This window comes from Amblyomma americanum, chromosome 3 (assembly GCF_052857255.1).
Source record: "Amblyomma americanum isolate KBUSLIRL-KWMA chromosome 3, ASM5285725v1, whole genome shotgun sequence".
NCBI lineage: Eukaryota > Metazoa > Arthropoda > Arachnida > Ixodida > Ixodidae > Amblyomma > Amblyomma americanum.
In genome coordinates this window covers 59,280,593-59,305,536 of record NC_135499.1, presented here as the reverse complement: position 1 = coordinate 59,305,536, position 24,944 = coordinate 59,280,593, and the positions used below count along the sequence as shown (strand labels likewise).

At 46.8% G+C, this 24,944-nt stretch overlaps 1 protein-coding gene across 1 annotated transcript in view; it reads left to right on the top strand.

Moving 5' to 3' along the window:
* The window catches only part of LOC144124614 (dual oxidase maturation factor 1-like), a 218,390-nt gene that overhangs the window by 164,646 nt on the left and 28,800 nt on the right, over window positions 1-24,944 (top strand). The window contains exons 3-5 of the mRNA XM_077657411.1: window positions 14,406-14,540; window positions 17,044-17,106; window positions 22,684-22,837. Of these exons, the coding sequence (XP_077513537.1) occupies window positions 14,406-14,540; window positions 17,044-17,106; window positions 22,684-22,837 (352 nt within the window). The remainder of the gene's footprint in view (window positions 1-14,405; window positions 14,541-17,043; window positions 17,107-22,683; window positions 22,838-24,944) is intronic.

The following is a 24,944-nucleotide window of genomic DNA, read 5'->3' as shown; positions in this document are numbered from 1 at the left end:
GAAAAAAAAGAATTCAGTAGAGGCAATTGCGAGAGCAAAAATGTAAACTAAGCCATTAAACTGCTAGCTGGTCAGGGATAAGTGTGATCATGTGTTCATCAAAGTTGCCTCGAGAACCTACAGTTGTTAGCTTAGCCGTGTTTAGTGCAATATGCTTCCGTTGCTTTCGTTGTTAGTGGTATGTGCGTGACAGATTTCTTTACTGACATGCGACCGGTTCTGGCATGTCATGGCGCAGCGCAGGGGGTAATTTCGATTGCTAACGTTAAAGAAGAAGTAAACTCTCTCATCTCTTTCACTTCCAGTACACCACTTCCCTATTGTTTGGCAGCAAAGTGATGACTGCGTGGTGAACCCTCCCTTCTTTTCTACCATATATTTACCCGGTCTGCCTCTTGTCGCGTAAAGCGGACGCAGTTTAGTTCCGTTCATCCCAGAATCTTCACGCACGTCGAAACCGTCTGAGGTCGATAGATCGTGGATACCAACGCCAGATTGGCAGAAGCACAAACTGCACTGCGAGACGGCGGGCTGAAGGGACTCGCAGCTACGCGATATGTGCTCTCTGCAAATTTCTCGCCAAGCGTGTCAGCGATGACGTTTCCGTCAAGGAAACGAGAGCCGGAAGCCTCCGATAATTTTTCTTCCACGAATTTCCGCGATGAAAGAATGCCATTCGATCGCGCGGCGCAATACATCGGCTCGCACAGTCGCTGGGCGGGGAGCTAATTTGTCCTCAACGGCATCTTCCTTGGCACCGGACGCCGTGGGACGGCCGCTAGCTAGCGCCAGGAACGGCTCATCCCTCCCGTTTCAGCGCTCGAAGATGGCACTCGACAAAAAAAAAAAAAAAAAAGCGTGGGGCCCGCGTGCCCACCGCTCTGGGCGCGGCCGTCCTTGGTCTCGCCGACACACACACACACACACGGGGGGGCACCGTTAATTGACGCTCGCCGGCCGCGCAACGTTTCCTCTCCTCGACAGACCTTGACATTGTTGGAAGGCCTCGCCTATTCTTGTCGCTCCGTCCCGACAACGCAGCCTTCTCTTTTTTCCTCGCCGGGAAGCCGTCCGTGCCCTGTAATTGGGCGGCAAGTCCGGTAGCGTGTGTTCCCGGTCCCGTTGTTGACGGCGGCTGCGCGCGTCAATGCCTGCCGAACGCGTCGGGAATGGTGCTCTGCGTTTGCCCCCAGCCGCTCTGCCAGGGCGGTGGCGGAGGGCTCAGGTCCGTTCCGGCAGTCGTCGTTGCCAAGCCGTGCTGTCCTGTCGGCTGTGCGCATTATGGTCGCTCGCGCTCACGCCTCCTCCGTCTGGACGAGAACCGCATGCCTGAGATGCCCTTCCGCACTTCGCTTGTTGACGGTGATAAGCACATACAAAACCGAAAGAACACGCTATCCGCGTTCTTCGTTACTTTGTATTCTTTCACGATGTGCGGCGAATTCAAGGAGATGCGAGAATTCTTCGCACCTCCTCTGCGAAGAGATAGAAGAGTGTTTTTGTGTTTTTCAACGTGTCTTCCTTTGGAAGCATTTATTACCAGTTTTCAGCAGTCTGCTATCAGCCATAAAGATGGTGTACTACTTTTTACTATGAATGCATGAGATGTAAAGCTCGTCACAAAGAATCAGCTAAGGAGAAAAGTTTGCTGGCAACAAAATCCTCACGGTGTACGCGGTAAGTGCAGTATACGTTTTATCCACCCTGTATTATTTCCACAGACGATTTTTTCTCCAATAATACGCCCATACATTGAATATATCGCCGTCGGGCCGTTGGCTGCACGCATAATCCTGTTGGCCCATTTCCTGCATTTTGGCGCCTAGACATGGTTTGCTATTCTGCGGACGCTGCGCTGTTCAGATTTTTTCATGCGGTCACTTCTCAATACTGTTTCATGGCTTACTTGCATAGCGTGTTGCAGTGAAATTTAACTAGCCCAATCGAGTATTGTGCTGAATATAAAGAACGGGAGCTCGCAGGTTGGCCTGAAAGGTCCTGGTCCAGGGAACATTGGTCAGCGCCGCGATCCCTATGCGGTTTAATGCTTCAATAAGGCTCGTACATTTCCTAGTCCAGTAATGCGGGAATGCAGCGCTTTGTAAACTACAAATACGCAGTGGCTCTCCCACCTTTTCCTTCCTCTCCGGGCCTTTGTACAACATCGCATTGAAGATGGTGGTTTTAGTTATATGCGTGCATATGTAAGCCCACAACTTTCTTTTAGTCTGAAAGCACTTCTTCACAGCAGTCCTGAAAAAGGCAATATGGGTCTGAAGCCTCTCAGACATCTGCAGAAATAAAATAAACATTGCCGCGATTGGGTTTTGAACTCGCACAGTCGCAAACAGATCAGCTTCGCTAGCCACTACTACACGAGAGCACTATGCTGTCGCCGCAACCGATCACTACTCGGGTTAGGCTATCACACTTTCGCGCTGTGCACTGTTCGTCGTCATCTTCATCATCCGTGCGGGAAAGCACCATTAGCCTCCTACCCTGTACAATCCGCAGGTGCACGTGAAGCCTCTTAGACAGTAACGAAAGGAAAGGAAACGAGCATAGCTGACTCTCTCGATCAGTGGGCACCTCATTCGCGTTTTGAGCGGCGTGGGCGGTAATGACACAAAGATGTGCACTCATGCGTTGGCATTGACAGCATTTTTTTCAGAAACGTGGCACTTGAGCAATAATCAGCCGTCATTCTTTCGCTGAAATGGCAATGACGATGTAAAAGTGAAACACTCAGTTTATTTAGAGGAGACGAGTGCTGTGGTTGAGTGGAGACCTTAATCGCACTTGGAGGCAAGTACGTGGAGGTGGTGTCCGCATTCAATAGAAGGCGCTTTCGCACAATATTTCGTGCTTAGCAATGCTAAACCGCCGGCCACGTTTTTTTTTCTCTGTTCCAGCTATAGCGTGGCGTGGCATAAACTAGTCACATGCAGATTAGTAGTCGTCGTATTGGATGCTGACGCTGTTAGTGGTTGCGAGGAGGTGTGGGCAGCTGAACAGCATGATGTCTTTGACGTGCTGTGGAGTTTTTTCTGCTCACGATAATTATGCCAGGGTTGTGTCTTGAGCTCAGGTATTTCCTGCATGGTTTTCTGCGCACGGGGGATCGAAAGTGTTGCTCTGGCTTGCCCGCTTGATCTCGCCTAGGGGGAAGTTGTGCTAAATTTTATGCGTTACTGGAATTAATTGTCCTGGAGAATCGGCGCGCTGCGGTCAAGGATTAGGTGGTTTTTTTCTCTTCCACCCTCGCTTGCGCTAATCACGAAGCGCCGTTTATAGCCATCGCTATAAACTGGGAACGATCATGCATATCAATTTACGCCACGCTGTTGCGCAGTTCAAGGCCTCGCCTATCACCGCGTCTGATTGACATTAAGCCATTCCCAGCGGAACTACCGTGGGCGTCGCCACATTATGCGTGACATGTTTGGTCAGGTGCAGTAGTAGCGCGGACAGCCCCATGTTCTGTCCCTCTACGGTGTTCACCTGCGTGATGTGTGCCCCACCCATGGTCTTGCCGAGACTATTAAGCGCGCCTTGGCATCATTGCAGACTGAGTCATTGGCGACTGCTGCCGGCCGCTGCCAACTTCACTGGGTTGCACTCGCGCGCAGCCAGCGGGGGCCAGTCAAGGCCTCTCGCCGCGGGCTGGTCCCCCGAGCGGAGCCCTGTCGCCGGGCGTGGCCCCGGGCATTGGCAGGACGTCGGAGCTCAGCCCCCTTTAATTGACTCAGCGCGGCCCGTAGTGCAGGCCGGATCTGTTGCGAACGCTGCGCGATGAAGCGTGAACCAGGAGATGATACGAAAAAGGCATACGAAGAATAAAAAAGTGGTCTAAACCTCTCGTTGCCGAGCAGATAACATCGAGCGTTCGCAATCTTGGCGCCGGTAGCCGCCGGCCCGTGCGTCACTTGTACGAAACTCTCTCGGCGGTGTGACGGGGATAGCGGAAGCGTGTTCTCGCGTGATCTGCCCGAGCGCAAGCTGAAAGCAGCTGGCCATTAAGGTAATCCCAGCGAGCAGATCGCGTGATGATTCCTTAGCTCGGAGGAAAGGGAAGTGGCCCGTCTGGCGCGTGTGCATTCTAATGTCTTTGGTGAGAAGATTAACGCGCCCGACTAGGAAATCGACCCACACGTAGATTTCTCTTTTCCCTGACGCCAAGCCACGAGTTTGTTCGATGCGCCTTCGAGAGCGTTGTCAATGGTTATGCCTGCATTGTTATTAAAGGAAAGTGTTGCAGACCAGTCGAACTTGAGTCGAACTTCATTGCCGTACCATTTTCCACTAGCGCGCAGCCTCTGCCTAGAGAGGAGAGAGAGAAATTCATTTCTATTTTATTTTCTTCCTGTCGCTCCCCTCTTTCTTTCCCCTTCACTGTTCTTTTACTCAGGCTTTAATTGGCCTGAGTTGCTAGCCGTGGCGGATGCTGCGCCTAGCCCCATATTTTCCTTGTATTGTTATTTTATTATTCAAGAGCCACTAACAATAATAATATTTCAACTTGTTCGTTTCAAACTGTGTTGCTCCTGTGTGGCGACAACGCCGAAAGGCGTCGCAAGAACAGCGGGCGACGCACCGACGCGCGTGGTGTACATCACATTTTGCTCGCGGCAGTACAACAATAAAAGCAACGCGATTCTTGTCAAACTAGAACTTGGATACCTATGGGAACAGTTAGCCTGTTTATCATCATAACCGCTGAATTGCGTTATGTTTTCTTCACCGTTATTGAAAACACGTTTCACATCGTGCTGGTTATGCCGCATAACAAACAAGTGCAACTGTGAAGCACCCTTTTCGGGAGGTGGCGTTTCGAGAAATCGAGGAATGCTCGCGCCTTTTGAGCTTAGCTACGCGCCGCGGCAGCTCTTCGCTTACAGCGCGGGGCTACTGAGTCCGAAGACCCGGCCGCACTGTGTCATGTTAGCGAACGACACGAAACACAGAAGACGCCTTTGGACTGTGCATGGAAGCCAACGCTAATGAATCTAAGGTGGTCGAAATTATTTCGGAGCCATCCACTGAGCCGCCTGTTTCACCCCCTATGTCATCCCTTCTTTAAAGATGCGGTTGAGGCGTCCACCGAGAAATAATTCGATTAGTACATCTTTCCTTTCCTCAAAAGCAGCTTTGATTCATTATGAGTTCATATCAGCCACGTGTCGTGTCCATGAAGAGAGCCGTAATAAAAAAAGTCAAGCTCCGCAATGCACTCACTACGCCACTGAATACGTAGAGGTGCGTTTCCAGGGACATTTAGAATCTTGACTCGAAGCCAACAGCCGTATCTCGCAAAACTTAATGAGTGGACGTATCATTTCTATTAAGTTCCTCGATAGACTACCTCATCATTGAAGAAAAAAAAGCAAGTACATTATGGCGCTGGAAAGTGAATGCGTGCTGAATGCACAAGCAGCGGCTATGGCATCAGTACACTAAACAAAAAGTTTTTTCCTTGCGGATTTTTGTGCTTGCGTATTGTACCAAATATGCGCCTATATCGCAGGCGCCGATGCATGGGCATCTTACGTTACATGTACGTATGCTGCCATGGGCACTTCTATAACATAGTGTCTGCTTGAATTCAATGATTCTTACGAAATATCCTTTCAGTACTCTTAACAGTGGCGGAAATCATTCTTAAAGATGATAAAAGTGGTGCAGTTGTATTAGTTGAAATATGGTAATTGGCGCAAATGAAATGAAAACAAAGGTGACTCCCTGCCAGGCCATAGTTTTCGGAGGAAAAAATATGCCGTAGATGTTGACCATTTTTTTTTTTTAGCTGAACGCTGTAGGAGGCATCAAGATTTCGGGATGCTTATGACTGCTTATAATTTATTCACTTTCGGTGACTGAAGAAAACCGAGCATCAAGCGAGGAAATACATGTGGTAGAAAAAAATCAAGAGCAATGCGCTAACCGACGCTGAATAAGAATAAGGAATTAGGACGCGAAGACTCACATGTAAGGTTTATTATGAAATAACGTGCGGCAGCGGTGACCTAGTGGTGTGAGCATCCGCCTCACATGCGGGAGGTGCGGGGTTCGATCCTCAGTGCCACGGGTACCCACCGGGAGCACCAGACCGCCTGGTCGGGTGCTCGGCTCATTTAGGGTGACTCGCTTGGGAAATAGGTCTCTCATCCCACCTTGAGTAGAATAAAAATACCTTGTACCATGGTGCACTTTGACCACAGATGCCCTTGCGCTATCAAAAACCATCATCATGAATTAGCGTGTTGTATAGAAAGTAAAATAGTAAAAAACAGGGGCGACTAATTCGATAGCATTCATTTTTCAGTGGCCAATCTTTTCCAAGTATGATTCTTTTCAAATTCTTAGTGTATTGTGTTTCACCCCAGTCTATTGCAACCCTGATTCTATTTCAATTCCGACTACGCAACTAAGCAAAATGCGTAACATTGTTAGATAGCTGCGAGTCCTCATGTCGCTAACAACGCAGCGGGGCAGCGGTTAGCCGATGCTCCACTGCAGTGAGAGGTGGCTGTTACAAACACAGCCACTGGTGCAGCTTGTGGGACCCAGGCTGCTCTTCCTGAGCAATGCGCGAAGGAATAGCTCTCTTAAGACTTAATTCTGTGCACACATAGTTCTTCGGGAGGATGTATACTTTGCACGTATGCCTTCGGTTGTCTCGATGATTTTCTTACAATTTGCGTTTTTGGTTAGTCTTCTTCGTTCAACGGCTTCCTCATCTCTCCTTCAAGTGGTGAGGGACAGCGGGAGAGGGGAAGGTTGACAAGTGGCAGGTGGAGAGAGGTAAATCTCCCTAAACACCACCCAGCACTAGGAATGGGAGGGCTCGGAAAAAACAGCGAATTTTAAAAATGTTTTTTCTGTTTTTTTAAGGCATGAAAATGGGAAAAAAACCCAGGCACTGTTATGGTGCCAATCAGTAGAAATCTTTCTAGAATTTATGTGCTGAACAATAATATCCTGCTACACGGCTGCGTCAAAAGAATCACAAAAACTTCATAGCTAGCGTGTCATTCTTCATTTGTTGTAATTAGTTTCGGTAGCAATTAGCTGCGACACCGTTTTATAAGAGAGCCTAAATTATTTAGACGCTTTAGTATGCCGTGTTCTTGTATTGCCCCTTTGGATTGCGTTCGTCTCGATCGGGAACCTAACACCATGAGCACTGCTGAGCAGTATTTTGCAGTGTGCCGTTTTACACATGGGAACGTGAGTATACATGGCAATATTTTGGAGGACAATTTTTACCGTAGATGCGGGTAACATTCGGATCAATTTAGTCGCTGGGTACCGCTTATTTGTGCGTAAATCAAGTTTACCTCTTCCCAAAGGAGAAAGAGTTTGTTTTTTATTATTAGTATACGCCTCATGCCGCTGATTGTCGAGCATGGCGATATTAGATGCAAAAAGTGCTATTGGCAACATCAGTTACGAACTGTGCTTTAGTTTGCTTTAGTTTGAAGAAGATATTGTCGCCAGTGGGAAGCAATCGTCACATCTCTCAGGTCAATCATTTCCGAAAAATATGCCGAAACGCAACATACAAAGAATGGTATTCATTTTTTCATATTTTATTGCACATTTTTGGTTAAAGGCATTGCTTTATTGCATGACGCTCACCGCGCGCACGTTGGTCCAGCTGTCAGCAAGCAACGAGATGCTGAGCGCAGAGCTGATTTTTTCTTCCATTTGTGCCATCACCCGGATGTAGTAAGCTTCCAAAAGCCGCCCGTCCAGCGAATGCCTTGACGGCGGAAAAAATGCGGGCCTTAGAAGCTGGAAAGCTTCCCGCCAGTATTTGTTATCTGTGAGCGACAAAGGTGCTCCGCTCGTGTCTGGGCCTCATCAAGCTTTTTTTGATACTCCGGCGTCGCTCTGTCAAGGAAAGTTGCTATGGAAACATTTTGAGTGGCTACTCCGCCAGCCTCTTTCTTCTCCTTCATGCTGTGATTTTTTGATGACAGGCTCTCTGACTTCACAACTTCTGGAGCGGCTGCAAAGTCAAAGTCAACTCTATTTTCAGTATTCAACGTCCACTGGACAGGAGTGATGGTGAGGGGGAAGGGGGGGGGGAACAAAAAGCCTTAAAGGCTTGACAAGTCCGGCACCCCGTGCAGATGACAGCGGCGCAGTGCTGACATAAAAAGGTGTATGCGAATTAAAAGAGAAAAAAAGAAAATGAAACAAGATACACATTATCAGCAAAAATTAAACTCACGGCAAGTACAATTTCACTCTAAGCACGAAAAAGAAACGATATATGGAGACAAGGGTTTACACTACAAAACCTTAGGACAAATTCGTGCTCGTTTTTTGCTCACTGTAATGACAAAGAAAAATGTCAAGACAATAACAGTGCAAGGAGCAAAAAAAAAAGCAAAAAATAACAGGCGTAGAAAAATGTAGCTAACCCCTCAGTTTACTTATGCAAACTAGGAGGCTATAAGCTCGAGAAAAATCAATATTATACATGAAAAAGACAGGAAATTGCACAAGGCACGTTAGGAATGTGCAAGGAAATCAGAATTTAACACAGTCGGCAGCAAGGTTCATACATTGACTGGACACAGGGACCGTACCATCGTTCTCTACTGGACTTCATCAAATCAGCTAGCCTTTTTCTACTAATCTAATCACTACTATATCTTTCATCACACCTTCGCCCATCATTGACGCCCTAAGGCAATAAATCTCGCTTGAAAAAAAGAACACAGTCAGCAAGGTGTACCGTAGCATCTGGCGACCGTAATTTGTTCGCGTGTACGGTAGCTGCCACTGTTCCGAGTTACTTGTATCATAGACAGTGTGACGTAATTTGAGAGCCGCAAGTTCCTTGAGATAAGGGTAATTTTTCTTCATCGAGGTTTGATGCCATGAGACAAGCAGTGAATTGTAAAGATTAGGAAGTGGGACTAGACCTAGTTTCTCCAAAATTGGCCCGGTGTGTGCGTCGTAAGCAGCATTAGAAATGATGCGCACAACTCTCTTTAAAATAAAATAAATAATTCGTTTTGGGGGGAGAGGAAATGGCACAGTATCTGTCTCATATATCGTTGGACACCTGAACCGCGCCGTAAGGGAAGGGATAAAGGAGGGAGTGAAAGAAGAAAGGAAGAAGAGGTGCCGTAGTGGAGGGCTCCGGAATAATTTCGACCACCTGGCGATCTTTAACGTGCACTGACATCGCACAGCACACGGGCGCCTTAGCGTTTTTCCTCCATAAAAACGCAGCCGTGTATTTTGGTGATATTCGTAGCAGTGGTAGTACCCCACACTAAATAGCAATTTCTTAGTGTGGAGAAAAGCAGGCAATGATAAAGCAATAATTTTATGTTTTTAGGCAAAAGAAAAAGCAAGTGCGATATTATTCCGACGATACGAGATATTTTGGAGCAAGTAATTTGAGCGTGAGCGTCCCACGACATGCTTTCTTGGAAAATAACTCCGAGACTTTTGACAACGGACACCATTGTCACCGAACCTTCGTCTTGTACCGATTGTGCAGATGATCTAATGTCCGGTGGACATTTCCGGCACTTTGCAATGTCGCTCCTCAAGCGCGTTGCATTCTGAAACACGTACTTGGCGCAGCAGAACCTGCACACTGCTAGTCCCTTACCGCGCCCGTTCAATACGTCAAAGTTCACCCAAATGTTCGGACGGTGTATCATCATGGTTGCGACGGCAAGGAATTCAAGACCGATGCTGCACGCCGCCACGGCAGTTCAGGAGAAGTCAGGGCACCTCACGAATCAAAACTCACTTCGCTGTCGCCGGACTTCTCTCGCAAAGCGCTCATTATAACGCGTTAACGTTGCAGGACGGCGCCATTTGCAAACACTGCTGCCAGATAATCAATAGGAAACGGACTAAAACGATCGGTTTTATTGGTTTGGTTTATGGAGGTTTAACGTCCCAAAGCGACTCAGGCTATGAGAGACGCCGTAGTGAAGGGCTCCGGGAATTTCGACCACCTGGGGTTCTTTAACGTGCACGGACATCGCACAGTACACGGGCCTCTAGAATTTCGCCTCCATCGGAATTCGACCGCCGCGGTCGGGATCGAACCCGCGTCTTTCGGGCCAGCAGCCGAGCGCCATAACCGCTCAGCCACCGCGGCGGCTTAGGACTAACACCGTCAAAAACGCAGTTAAAGCGTTTGAAATCAAGAAAATTGCTGCAATATATAGGACTTAATGACAAGAAATCACGCAGAAAAATCATCGCTGTTGAAAATACAGTTGTGCCTACTGTTTTATGCCTGTTTCTCGTATTTTTCAAATGTTTCAAATATTTCCGAAAAAAACTTTTTTCCTTGTTTGTTTTCCCGGCATTCAAAATTTCCGGAAATTTTACATCCCTACTCAGCAGGTGGAGGCTTCGCAAAGACGCCAACACCGACACCGCTGACGCCGCCATACAGTTTTCTCCTTCACGGCCTTCCTAATGCTGTCGCATTAAAACACCACCTGACACCTCCCCGGTTGGAAGGTGTAGGTTGTACACAGACGCCCACGCAGCTGTGCAATTTTCATGCGCATAAATAGTGCACATTCTAGGTTGAATTCGTTTCGGTCAGAGAGGGAGTTGGGCAAACATTCGCCTGAGAAAGAGTTTTGAAGCCCGGGCCCGCCGTCCAATGCGTATTCACAAGTTGCTGCCCATTACAGGGAATCCTAAATACAATAATGTCGACCTTTTTTTCTCTAGAACTAGCTTTTTTGCGTCGCCACAAGTGCAGTTTCACTCGAGATTTGAGGCGCATATCATCAAAACATTACAGCCGACTTAGCTCACTTTGCCAAATGCGAATTATGTGCGCTAGCACGGCGCGTTTCATTTCGCTTTCGGTTCGAGGCTAGGGTTCCAAGGTCAGTCTTGAGGCAGAGATCGGTGAAATCTGTGATTGGGGACCTTAGTGGTAGTGCACTATAAAATTTTGGGACCGCTTAACATACCTTGAGAGGGCACTGTGATAGCGGTGTGTTCTGGATCCATTGCGCACGATTGGAAGTTAATGAAGATGGCGACATGCAATGCACAGCGCGAGGGAGTGACAGTTAAACCCGAGGGGTGATCAGGCAGTGGCAGTTAAACACGAGGGGTGATCAGGGAGTAGCAGTTAAACACGAGGGAGGATGAGGGTTTGGCAGTTAAACACGAGGGGTGATGAGGGAGTGGCAGTTAAACACGAGGGGTGATCAGGGAGTAGCAGTTAAACACGAGGGAGGATGAGGGAGTGGCAGTTAAACATGAGGGTGATCAGGGAGTGGCAGTTAAACATGAGGTGTGATCAAAGAGTGGCAGTTAAACACGGGGGGTGACCAGGGAGTGGCAGTTAAACACGAGGGGTGATCAGGGAGTGGCAGTTAAACACGAGGGATGATGAGGGAGTGGCAGTTAAACACGAGGGGTGATCAGGGAGTAGCAGTTAAACACGAGGGAGGATGAGGGTTTGGCAGTTAAACACGAGGGGTGATGAGGGAGTGGCAGTTAAACACGAGGGTGGTCAGGGAGTGGCAGTTAAACACGAGGGGTGATGAGGGAGTGGCAGTTAAACCCGAGGGGTGATCAGGCAGTGGCAGTTAAACACGGGGGGTGACCAGGGAGTGGCAGTTAAACAGGAGGGGTGATGAGGGGTTGGCAGTTAAACACGAGGGATGATGAGGGAGTGGCAGTTAAACACGAGGGGTGATCAGGGAGTAGCAGTTAAACACGAGGGAGGATGAGGGTTTGGCAGTTAAACACGAGGGGTGATGAGGGAGTGGCAGTTAAACACGAGGGTGATCAGGGAGTGGCAGTTAAACATGAGGTGTGATCAAAGAGTGGCAGTTAAACACGGGGGGTGACCAGGGAGTGGCAGTTAAACACGAGGGGTGATCAGGGAGGGCAGTTAAACACGAGGGATGATGAGGGAGTGGCAGTTAAACACGAGGGGTGATCAGGGAGTAGCAGTTAAACGCGAGGGAGGATGAGGGTTTGGCAGTTAAACACGAGGGGTGATGAGGGAGTGGCAGTTAAACACGAGGGTGATCAGGGAGTGGCAGTTAAACACGAGGGGTGATGAGGGAGTGGCAGTTAAACCCGAGGGGTTATCAGGCAGTGGCAGTTAAACACGGGGGGTGACCAGGGAGTAGCAGTTAAACACGAGGGAGGATGAGGGTTTGGCAGTTAAACACGAGGGGTGATGAGGGAGTGGCAGTTAAACACGAGGGTGATCAGGGAGTGGCAGTTAAACATGAGGTGTGATCAAAGAGTGGCAGTTAAACACGGGGGGTGACCAGGGAGTGGCAGTTAAACACGAGGGGTGATCAGTGAGTGGCAGTTAAACACGAGGGGGATCAGGGAGTAGCAGTTAAACACGAGTGGCAATTGCTTGCGGCACAAACGTAGTGCTCTCGTACAGTGGCCAGCGAACCTGATCTGTTCGCGCCGCCGTGGGTTCGAAACCCAGGCGCGGCGCAGTCGGGGCTATAGATATTTTATTTCTGCTGGTCTAACTGCCTTCAGACACCCAAACAGATTTTGTCGAGATTGGAAGCCTTAATAGTACTGGCACATTAAAAGAGGAAACGGATATGTGAGCCAGCCATCCGTATAGTGCTTGTTGATTGCGAGGTGTGATTTCCAGAGGCCACACCAAATTGTGACGGCAGCGCTGCACTGCATGTTGATGCTTCGCGTCTTCTCGTCGCACGGATTGGCGAAAATTGAACATACTGAAGACGAGGCGTTTTTGTAAGCAACGGCATGGCTACATCCAAAATCTTGAAGCACTTATTTTGCTTACTGTGGCTGTATGCATATTGAACGCTAATAGCTTCAAAGTAAGCGATATGTGAACGAAGCCATGAACTGCTGCAAAAGAAAATGAGCTTTCTAGACTACTCTAAGCTGAGGGAGGTTGCATCAGAGGTGGGATCCTTGGGTCATGACGCTGCCGTGGCATATATGTTGTTGTTGTTACCTTAGTGATATGGCACATATATCATAACGATAGTCCTTCTTGGGACACGTTAATTTACTGTTTGTATGAGCTTTTTCCTCTAAATAGTCTTTCACGCAACTGCGCGCGATTCAGACTACACTGGCAGCTGCAGACGTTGTCACTGCGCCATTTTAGTACATTCGAAACTGAGTGGCACAACCATTTCCGGGGCTTGAGCCAAACGATGACTTCTTTGAGTCCAGGAGGTTCCATCAAACATATTGTGGGAGCCTTCCATGGATCATCTTCTTTCACTAATACATACTCGTACCATCGTCAGCATCCTGCGGCTTCGCCTGTGGCATGCGCCGCGAATTCGCCATTCGAATAAACGCCACACACGGCCGTCTTGCCGTCTCGGCCTAGCCTGCTTTCACAGCAGCTTCATCTAGCCAGGCCACTTTCCGCCCCGCTTGTCTGTGTACTCCCAGCGACCAGTGCACGATGCTTGTTTGTTACTGTCTCTCGACTACTGATGAAACCGATCACTTCTAGCATTGACTCCGCGGCGCTTTCACACAGAGACAGTGTTTCTTTTTCGGCTTAACTTTTGCTCCGTACAACTCATTACGTACCACGTTTCATCAAAACAGCACCAGCGTCATTGGATCGTCAGGTTTGCGCGAATTAGACAAAAGCCCTCCGCACAAATCTGATCCATGCCAGTCAAGCTGTAAAAAATCAAGACGACAATCAATTACAGGCGGTTACTTAGCGCGGAAACCTTTTCGAAATAGGTTTTCCGTCGCGTTGATTCCAGCTCCACCTCCTACCTATTGCCATGCTGAGTCACGTCATCTGACACAGCGTTCCATTGAGACATCAAGTCAGATACAACTAACTGGCATTGCTGGTGGAAGGTAAGAGCTGCACGAATATATTTCCCATAGCTAATTGGCTGTTATCCTTTCAGTGTCTCGCTCGCCTTTCGCGCCGATGCATGTGACCGGTAAATTTGTTGTGAACGTTTCTAAAGCTTACAGAATCAGTGCTTCGATCGATCGGCTTCAGTCTCCTATGTGGCAGCAGCCAACGTCTCAAATTTATGACCGAAACGTTGCCGAATATAGCAGCTTCTGCCGTGAAAGAAAATAACGCTAAACTCAGAACTAGGGCGCCGCAAAGAGCACCCCTTTCTACGTTTCGAAGAAGACTTGGCCTCTTCTTCAGAGGCCGTAAACAGATATGGACCCCCCACCTAGACACACTTGAAGAAGTTGCCGTCAAGCCCGGAGTTTTACCTTCTCCTCTTTCTAATAAGCTAGCCTTGTTCCTTAATGTTCTGCCTCGAAGATCTGTACGGGCCGAACGTTAGCGCTGAACTTTGACGTTATGTACCTGATTATACAGCAGTCACGTGCTTACTCTGTTCTCTTTCCTGTCTCCCCTTAACGGACAGTCTGCATCTACGGCAGCGACTGGCACGTGGCCAGCGCCGTGGTGTCTAGTCCGTACCGCGCCTTCTCCGCCGACCGCATCTCCGCCCGGGTCGGTGTCCACATCGGTCTCAACAGCGTCAACATCACTCTGCGAGGTGAGAACCTCGCGGTGGCCACTTTGTTGCGTTTGCTGGCCAGTCGTAGGCGCTTGCACGCAATATTAGAAGTCTTCTTGCAGGGCACTGAACAAGCCTTCGGTTTCAGATCACTCAGACAACTGACTGACTGAGCTAGTTTTTAATGAATAAACACGTTTCAATGGAAAAGAGCGCCACATGACAGAGACATAGAAGAGACAAACGATACTGCACTGGGATGTTTGTGGTTTCTGTGTCACTGTCCTGTTGCATTGCTTCTACATTCAAACATCCGTTGCCTCTTCTCCTGCGCTTGTAAGAAGTGTTTCAGCCGTAGATGTGTTTTCGTTCAGGTTTAGGCATTTGAGCTAGCAGGTGTGGGTTTATCTTAAAAGACTATAGACACCTCATTTTGTTACGTGTTTTCTTCGTTGAAATGATACGTTAGACATCTGAACACATGGATCACCACGTAGTTTCGGCCTACAACCGCTAAATGATATATAATTGAATTTCTTCTCTCATGTTGTTTCGGTTTCGCTTTCATCAACCAAACAATGGCTGTGACATGAACTTGATGTTTACGTCACGTGACCCACGAAAAACACCAACGTAAACGCTGATACGTAGTTTCAACTCACTAAAGCACTTAAACCAGCCTGCTTAAATAGCTAAAATTACAAGAAATGACTTGTTATAGTGGGATACAACTTAAGTCTGCAGTAAAGCTCCTCCCACATTCATGACCGCCTCACAGATTTCCTCCACGACAAAAAAGTAGACCATTGTTAAAACTTTTCTTGTTGCCTAAACAAAAACTAATCACAAGAAAAAAATGATAGGAGCTAGAATTTCGATACATGGCTTGTTTAATATAGTCAGACGTTAAAAAGTTGATTTTGTTTACTATTACAATGGGCCTGCGGAGTAATACAGTACGCCGCGGACCGTGGCCCAGTGTTAGCAACTGCTGTTTTTTTAATGGTGTCTTCGGCTGACGGCACTCGTGGAGTTTTCCACGCACTCGTGCGGTGCTCCACGTTCGGCTGGATTCCACTCGTGCTGTGCCTTACGTTCGGCTGGGACGAGCACGACACGAGTGCGCGCCACCGCGCCACCGTGGAGACCGACGGTGGAGACCGAGCTATAGGCCATTTTGGCACGTGCGCCGCGGTGGACCGTTTACACGCTGAGCCCGATGGTGAAACATAAGCGGAGCAATTTTTTCTGAGTGAACCGCCATGAACCCCAAAAAAGTACCCAAGTTGGCGCGTTCAGATTATTGCGCTCGATAGGTTACTGACGCAGCTAGAGTGGCGCGTACCACAAGCTTTCAAACCGAATTGTATTGGAGCGATCGTTCTCGGGGTCTGTGTAAGCAGGACTGCGACTGATTTAAAGGAAGGAACTGACATGCACCCGGATCATCACAGTCCCTCTTTCGGCTGCCTCGACACTAGAGCATATCGGAGGCGTATTAGCGGAGACGTAAACCGGCCTACCGGACATCGGCTGCGCACGCGCACTGTGGCACCGCCGGACCCCACGCATGCCACTGCGCGTGCACAACCAGTGTCTGTTAACACGGTATACCTCTACGCTAATACATCTCTGATATGCTAAACGCGTATACTATAGGCGGCTTCCTAACGCCGAGGCTCAACCTAGTTTATCTCGTGCTGGCGTCGTATACGCGCTTTTTTCCAGACAATAAACATTCCGATGACTATCATTCCAGATCAGCAAATTTGTAATTGTCAATTTCTTTTGACTAGCGATGTTTTAACATTGTTAAGCAGCCAGCGCGCAGCCCGTTTACAAGCAAATGCTTTTTTTTATGGCACCGCATTTTGCAGCAGTTCTTATTGGGGTTGTTCATTTTTTATTATTCGCATATGGTGACACGCAATGTTTGCCAGCAATCGAAGCGGCTACCACAGGCTCTAGTAACCAATGGCAGCGGTTCAAAGCGAAGCACGCCTCCTGCTTTGACTTGATAGACAATTAAATTTTAATTCAAGTTATGTTCAGGGGGTATAAATGTAGCTAATTTCACAAATTTATTTCTCTCTGAGATTTTTGGCAAATGGCTTTCACCTGGCGATTTTATTACTTCTCATTGTTGTTATCGCTGTCTGTAAGCGGGTTGCACTGGTCTTATTAGTATTGCTGGAAACATGAAAATACGAGGCAGCATAGGTGGGTGATGAACTACAGACACGATGGCGTTTGAGAGCAGTAGAGGCGTTGTCTTTGCCAGATCGACAAACTATTGTGTGGAATGTTCAGCTCACCTTCTACGCCAAGTAATACTCGGATTTTTTGGTGGGACCTTGTATTCTACTTGCAGAACCACTGTCAAATTTCAGCGGATCTTGGTGTTCCTGTGAAGATCCGCTCATCACTGAATGATCCTGCGAAATGTATTCTCTGCGTTGAAGGCTTTGACCTACGTCGCCTGTGGATAAAGAGTTTGCCGCTCTGCTGTTTCTTTTTTTCCCTCTTTTGCTCTCTCTTTCAGCTATGCCCAGGTACAGCAAGAACGAAGAGATCAACTTCAACGAAAGGTTCACATGGTTTGGACGTAAGTTAGACCCCTCTGTATCTCATTGCTTCGCGCGGATATGAGGAGCACGTGTATGCTAACGTGATTAGCACTAGCTGAATCATTATTTATATATTTATTTATTTATTTATTTATTTGCACATACTGTCGGCCCTAACTCAGACCCAGATAGGGGTGGGCATTGAAACAAATACATGGCAAAATGCATGGAAAGCCGTACATCTGACATAGGTGTACTGGTTTTAGCAAAACGCAGTGAGTATGCTTCCACTCACACAATTTATGTCGACGGCAGGAGTTGCACAATACCAAAAACAACAACATGATTTGCTGTTATTTTTATACACTTCTTCAAGAATAGACCGATATTGTTCACGATTTGGGGATGCAACAACATTTTCTGCTAGTTTTTTCCAGTGTCGTGCTGCAGACAGAAAAAAATGAATGTCTGAAGCAGTCCTTTGAGAATTTCATTTCCGTCGCAAGTCTGCTATGGTTATGACTAGTTATTCGAGATGGATCATCCTGTTTATAATGTCGTTTGTAGACGTGTACCAAGCCGTTCATTATGTCATAGAATAGGTGTAGCCGCTTCTGTTTTCTTCTAAGCTCAAGGAGAGACAGGTCCGCTCGTGCGTAGTGGGGAAACAGATTCTTGCCTGCGTTAGCATGAATACACGAAACGCAAAGCATGCCGCTGCACTTGTTAAAGCTTTGGTCTGCGGATGCCATGCTTCACATGCGTATTCATTATCAGACGGACACAAAACTTTATAGGCACATAACTTTGTCTCAGGACAGGCGTAGGGTAAACAACTTTAGCTTGCAACGGCGCAATTTCTGTTTGTGATATGACTTGCTGTTTGCCTTCAAAAGCATTAATGTACAGTCTAGACAAAAGTCTCTGGTCCATGTGCACCGTAAAGAAAACTGACAGCTCGGATATTAGCCGACCACACTTGCGGAGGTGGAAGCCAGAATCCTGTCCTTTCACCTACACAATTGTGGTCTCAACCCGGCGGCTTCGTTAACAGTGCACGTGGCCCAGGAACTTTTGTCCCCGGCTTTATGCACTTTTATTGCGCGATTGCATACTGTGACGCAAGTGGGTGCCGTGTGCTGACGGGGAATTACACGTTTGGCCTTCTACCTGCGGAGCGGAGAGCCAACCTAGGTTCCGGCAGCGTAAAACTATGTCTCTTGAGTTCTTTCTGGGTATCTCTAATTGGATTCAGCTTTAGTCTATCAAATGGTGGCAAGTATAATGCGTTGAATTTTGCGAGGGCGTGCTAACGCCGAAGAAAGTGCAGGTGTTCAGTTACGTAACATTTCTGGACATTTTGGACATCCACGGTACTCTGATGACATCACTACAAAATTATATCCTACAGGGTAAAGTAGGACAGAAAATAGAATAGAAAGAACAGAAAAAACATGACTAACACGAGCATTTAGGTATCTTTTCCTTTTTTTAAAACACTCTTGTCTTTTTTCGTATGCAGTGCATACCTCAATGAGTCCCTCATGTCTCCTGCTTTGCTTGTTTCATAGTGAGCGTCACGCTTCTGGCAGTCATGTTGCCACATTCCAACTGGCACGTTTGGTTTGAAACACCATTCTTTGGGTGTGCCGCTGGTGAGCGCTTTCATGGTTAGGATAGCCGCAACATAAACGCGTACGAAAGCAGGAGCGCCGATAGCCTTTAGCGTAGCTCGGTATGTGGAGCATCCCATGTGATTATCTCGTATCACTTATCGCCTAGAAGAAATTATTGGTAATTTGCTCTGCTTCTCTAACAAGAGACCAATAGAGAAGAATTTTCGTACGCTTTCTTTTCTGTTCATAGGCTGCTGGATTCTTTTGCATGTGCCCAGGCAAGCGCATCACATCCTGTACTCTTGTCTGCTTGTGTTCTACTTGAAAAAAACCTAGAGACAATTTCTAATAATTTATATAGGGGCCTTAGGCTCCTTTCTTACATCTTTGTAAATTGAAAGTGTGCGATGATCTCATATGCTCTATGATAATAATGCTCAACAAAAGTGGTGCATTGTTCTCATGCATGAGAAACACTTTTAAAGCTGCTGAAAGCTTTTTTCCTTGAACGCTTAAAGCAGCATAGGAATTTACGATAACCGCAGGGAACAAGACATCCAACAGCTTACTTTACTGCGGGTCCTTTTTATATCTGTGGTAGGGTACAACTCAAGAAACCAGCGGCTGTTAGCACTGGGCCACGACCCGCGGCGTCCTGTATTACACCGCTAGCCAATCGAAATAGTAAATGAAATCAGCCTTTTAACATCTGGCTTTATTAAACAATTCATACCAAAATTATTGAGCATATAATTTTTTTCACCTTTTTAGGTTCTTGTTTAAAAAACAGGAAAAGTTTTAACACAGGACTATTTTTTGTCACGGAGGAATTCTGTGCGGTGGCCATGCTTGTGAGCGGAGCTTTGCTGCAGACTGAAGCTTTTCCGAATATAATAAAATGGGAAACAAAAAATAAATATAGTGACCTTCTTTCGAGACTCCTTTAAAATGACGCATTATGGCGTGTTGTTAAAGTTAACTTATTTCCTGATTAATGTGTTCCACAAGTGCCATCAGTACTTTGTATAAAGGGATCACCATTAAATCATCAGCTCTCTCGTGTGTACTAAAAGGCGCATCCAATAGAAATGCACAACGCTGTATAGCTTCCACCCTTCACGCCTGTGCCGCAGCCAGCACCAGTGAGACGCATTGTCTCAGTTTGGTCCGAGTTTAATCAAGGTCTGTGTTTCCCTTACCGCCGTCGGGCGCAGCAAAGGAGCAAGAAGAATTGAGCAACCGTTTCGAATCGCATATCCCCACGAGAAGCGGGCTGTAATGTGGGCAAAACAAAAATGGACATGTTAATTATTATGTAGGTATAGGATTTCAAGATGTAGATAATTACAATATGTTGTTCTTCTCCTTCTTAGTCTAAAATGAGAATTGATAGGAAATGGTAATTTCATTTAATTCAAGTTTCTACGAGTGGCGTTAGCTGTCGACAGTTGTAGAATGCGAGGATGTATCGAGAGTTTTTAGGAGAATTTAGGATGACAGCAGTAGCCTAGCCTGTTATACATAGTCGAAAAAAGTGACACACACACACACACACACACACACACACACACACACACACGCACGCACGCACGCACGCACGCACGCACGCACGCACGCACGCACGCACGCACGCACGCACGCACGCACGCGCACACATCCACGACTGCACTTAAGTCGGCTTTATTTTTTATTCCTTTATTTTTATTTTTTATTTATTCTTTACTTTATTTCTAAAATATTATACTAACTAAACCTCCTCAAGAGTTTAGATCGCTTTTCATCGAATCAGTCACCATACAACACCTGCTTCAAACACAGCGTTTATTTTCATTAATTCAAATCAATTAACAAATCACGATTCATCAACCAAACTTTTTGCCATTTCAAGATCGACTTACACACCCCCTAACACAATCAAACGTTTGCACATTTATCTCCACAGAAGGACATAATCGTGCGGACAAAATTTGCGGACACTTTTTGCAGACGCGACATAACCGTATAATGCTCTCGGATTATATGGACCGGACACAGAAATGAGGCACAAGGGACGAGCGCAGTCTATCAAATGGTTCAGTGTGCCTCTTAGTTCGTGAATCTTGAGGAAACACTGCGTCAATGACGCATTCCAGAGACACGTCCAATTGCCTCAGGATACGCAGAAAAGTCTCGTGCTCAGGTGAGAAACACGGCCGCATAATTAGCGCAGAACACTGTCTGTCAACCAACCTCCACGGAACAGCTCAAGCACCAAGGTGACCGTTCACGATACATTTTGTGTAGCTACGCTGGCGTGTAAGGTAGAGTCAGTGCGCAGGCGGTGTAGGGGAGTGGCTTTCACTCGTGAGAGACCGTGTGTCTCGCAAGGGAGGCGCAGAGCCGGTCCAAACGAAGAAAGTTTCTGCCTTGCAAAAAAAAAAAAAAGCTGCATGTTTTCTGACTCTCACTGGTGGTGCTTATCATGGAGCTTCCTCAGTGAAAGAATCGGCATCCATATTACCCGCCACTCTGACGCAAAAAAGGGGCCACTGATGGCACACCTTGAACTGTTTATGTCGGAGGTTTCTTAATTAGATTAACGATTGATAACTGAATTTTTCCTAGGAAGGCTGCTGTTGGAGACGCTCTAGAGCTTGATTTGAGTGAGCAATATCACCACACTTCGAGGTTCACTTAGTGAAAGTCTGCCAGGAGCCCTTGCAACGGCCACAGATTCTGTCACTCTTGACGGCAGCACTATAAGTCTACCTGCCCAAGATATTCTCATGCTCTACAGTCTGGAGTTAACAGCACAGAACTTAGATGTCACACAAGAAGAGAAGTACACACAAGGAGCGCTGACTTTTAAAAACGTTTCATTGGGAAGGACACAGGTTCTTATATTCGCACGGACAGCACACGTATCGCACCCATGTGTGCTGTCCGTGCGAATATAAGGAGCTGTGTCCTTTCCAATTAAGCGTTGTTGAAAGTCAGTGCTCCTTGTGCGTGCTTCTCTCCTCGTGGTGGACACCGTCTACGTTCTGCGCTGTTCTGCGTTGATGGAAAACCAACAAGCCCAAGCAGCTGTTCTGGCTCTACAGCTTGGCACGAGAAAGGGGGCTTATGGCTACATTCCTTCGTAGGTGACCACCCTAAGGTGCGTGTGTATGATCGGCTGAGTGGCTGATCGGCTGATGACCTATTCACAATTAATATTTTGTCTTAATGCAATACCGCTAGATACGGTAAGCTCTACTTTTTTATCCTGTCAACAGTAGTGCTTGAGGACCTGTATATGCAGTTAGAATTTGAACCAAATGCATGGCGGCGACTAGAAAATCAGGGTAAATTGAAGAAACTCAACCAGAAGCACATTACGAATATTTTGCTAGGAATATTTTAGCGTGGGGATGTACGAAGGCAAAAGTATTGATTAAAAACATATTCGGTCAGCGTGAAATGCATGGTAAATGCGCCTATTTATTTACTTAGCTGTCGGCAATACTCGCTAGGCCAGCAGAACTTTGGAAAGGAGGAGTTGCCCCGTCAGTTTCTTAACTACTCTCTCTCTCAAATAGCCTTTCTTGTTTATTTGCGAGTAGGTAATACCAGAGAGTACACAGCCTTTGATATCGCGCCTGAAGGCTTAGTTGGGCTGCTTTTGTCGACTTTCAGTTGGTCATTTCAATTTATTTTAGTACTCTCAGTACAGGTCAACTGCAATGCAAGGATGGCGACGACGGAGAAGGGCAGGTGATTCCATTCCGAGGAGGCTTTAGTGACGAAGGAGTTTAAGCACATCACAGGAGTAAACAGGGGCTGCTGTAGGCTACTGTTAGATTAATACATTTCATGAAAGGTGCCCAAGCGAGAAATGTGACTGTGTAGAATGATGTGAAAGATTAAGTTTTCTTTTAATTTGTGAAACACTCACATGGCTAGGAGTAGATTGACATTTCAAATCTTGCCGATTTATAGTTATAATAACAGCTGATTTAAATGTGTGGCATTCAACAGCGACCCAGATCAAGGACGACTACAGAGAGGCACTGGTCAAGGGCCTGCCGTTCCCCATCCTGACCATTGCCGAGTACCTGAGTCAGGATCTGGAAGGGTTCTGCTGGGGAAGACGCTATCGTCTAGCCGGGTACTACGCATTCGTGTTGCTGTGGTAAGAGCGTTTAAAACTTTTTTTTTCCTCCCAGCTGTCACTCTCTTCGGTAAGATTATTGTACGAGCTTGCCACAGATAACATCTGAACAAGCTGTAATCACGCACATTCAACTTGTGATTATCGTCTGAGGCTCTCTTCTCCACGAGTTAAATATAATGAGTGCAGGTGCTGCAAATCGGCGCCATGAAAGAACAGAACACGACAAAACAGTATGCGTCAAAACAACGCACAAAAAACAGCGCAGCGACAAAACAGTACAGGGAAAAACAGCATGGTGATATAACAGCACAGAGAACAAACAGCAAACATCAAAACAGCACGCTGGACAAAACGGCTCAGCGACAAAACAGCACCGCTAAAAAACAGCAGGACGAAAGAAGAGCGCAGGGAAAAAACAGCATGACGACTAAACGGCACGTCGGAGTGCGGTGCAGTGCTACTGGAGGGGTGAACAATCATAGCTGTAAACGAACGGTAAATCACAACACATATGGCAGCGACCTTTGAAGTTAACGAGTGCTCGTTTCACAAAATAAGTAAGGAACAGGGTAGGGTAATACTCCTGATCTCAAATATGCACTTTTCTGGCGGGCAATGGAATGAATAACGCTAAAGAAGTTGTTCTGGAAGCATCAATTCTGCGGGTTGACAATCATGATGCTGAATTCGGACAAATACGCCCGATGTAGGGCTCTGGATGTACAAAAAGTCTTTATTCTTCAAAACTGTCACTGTCGGCAATTGAATGCTCTGCTCAGCAATATTGTTTGGAGCGAGCTACGGGGCCTTCATACACTGAATATATTCAGTATGTGATGCTTGCTTTTAGTGATGGCAGAATTGCCCGAGCCAAGATTTTCAGGTTTGGTGTTTAACCGTGGCGCTGCACAGTGGATGTCTGAGGCTGACTGGTAGTTATTGAACTTTGCGATACAGGCTACCCAACTGACCTGAAAATTCATGCACTAGCCTGCATTTGTTGAATGCAGTATTATATATCGAAGCTGTTTTTTTTTTCACTTCAGAGAGAATTATCTCAAAACATCAATTTTTGCGACATTTGATCAAAGCTATGTTTTTCGCTTAGAAGCCAATTTCATTAAAACATAAGTTTTTGACAGATTTGACCCTTTTGCTCAGGAACCACAAGAAACACCTTACCTAACCTAACCTAACAAACGCAGGTGGGAGTGAACTGAAGCAGAGTTGTAGAATGAATGCAGGGATTTCAAGCAAGCAAGGACTATACATAATCACTAGCTCTGCCTTATGCACCGTTCAAGCAACGTTGTTCATGAATCAATGAGCCAGACCTGTTTCATAATGAACCCGAGAAACGAGCACTCGCTAACTCTAAATGTAGCTGCCGCAGCTGTGATTTACCGTTTGCGGTTATGGCCGTGTAGTTCACCCCTCCAGCAGCGCTGCACCGCACTCCGCTATGCTGTTTTGTCATCGTGCTGTTTTTCCCTGCACTCTTCTGCCGTTGTGTTGTTTTGTCGCTGTGCCGTTTTGTCCGGCGTGCTGTTTTGTCGCCATGCTTTTTTTCCCTGTGCTGTTTTGTCGCTGTGCCGTTTTTTCTCTGTGCTGTTTCGTCGCTGCGCTCTTTTTTGTGTGCTGTTTTGACGCATTCTGTTCTGTCGTATGCGGTTATTTCGTGTCCCCGCTGCAAATCACCATACGCAGTGCAGTTCTTGCACACGTGGGAAAAGAGAATAAGGGGAGGATACAGAGGAAATAAGTGGAGGATAGGATAAGTGAATATCTAAAGGGTAATAGGATCTACAGGACATAAAATGCTGAAATGGGAGCCGAGCTGGACACAGCACGCATTCGTAAGGAAAGGCGCATGGCATGGCTAGCGCAATATTCTGTGTGTTTACCTACGTGGCGTGTTAATATCGTTTTCAAAATTTACTGCTTGCTCTGTGAAAGTTACGTTTTTTTTATTAAAGAATGCAGCGGAACAGTTCCTTTTTCTTAGTGGAGGCATTAGGATATATGCTATGTGCAGGACCTGTGTTGTCGTGTCACGTCCTTGTTATTGCGCTGTTTCCTTGACTTGAATTCATGGACCAACTAGCCCACCAAAAAAGCCTTACTG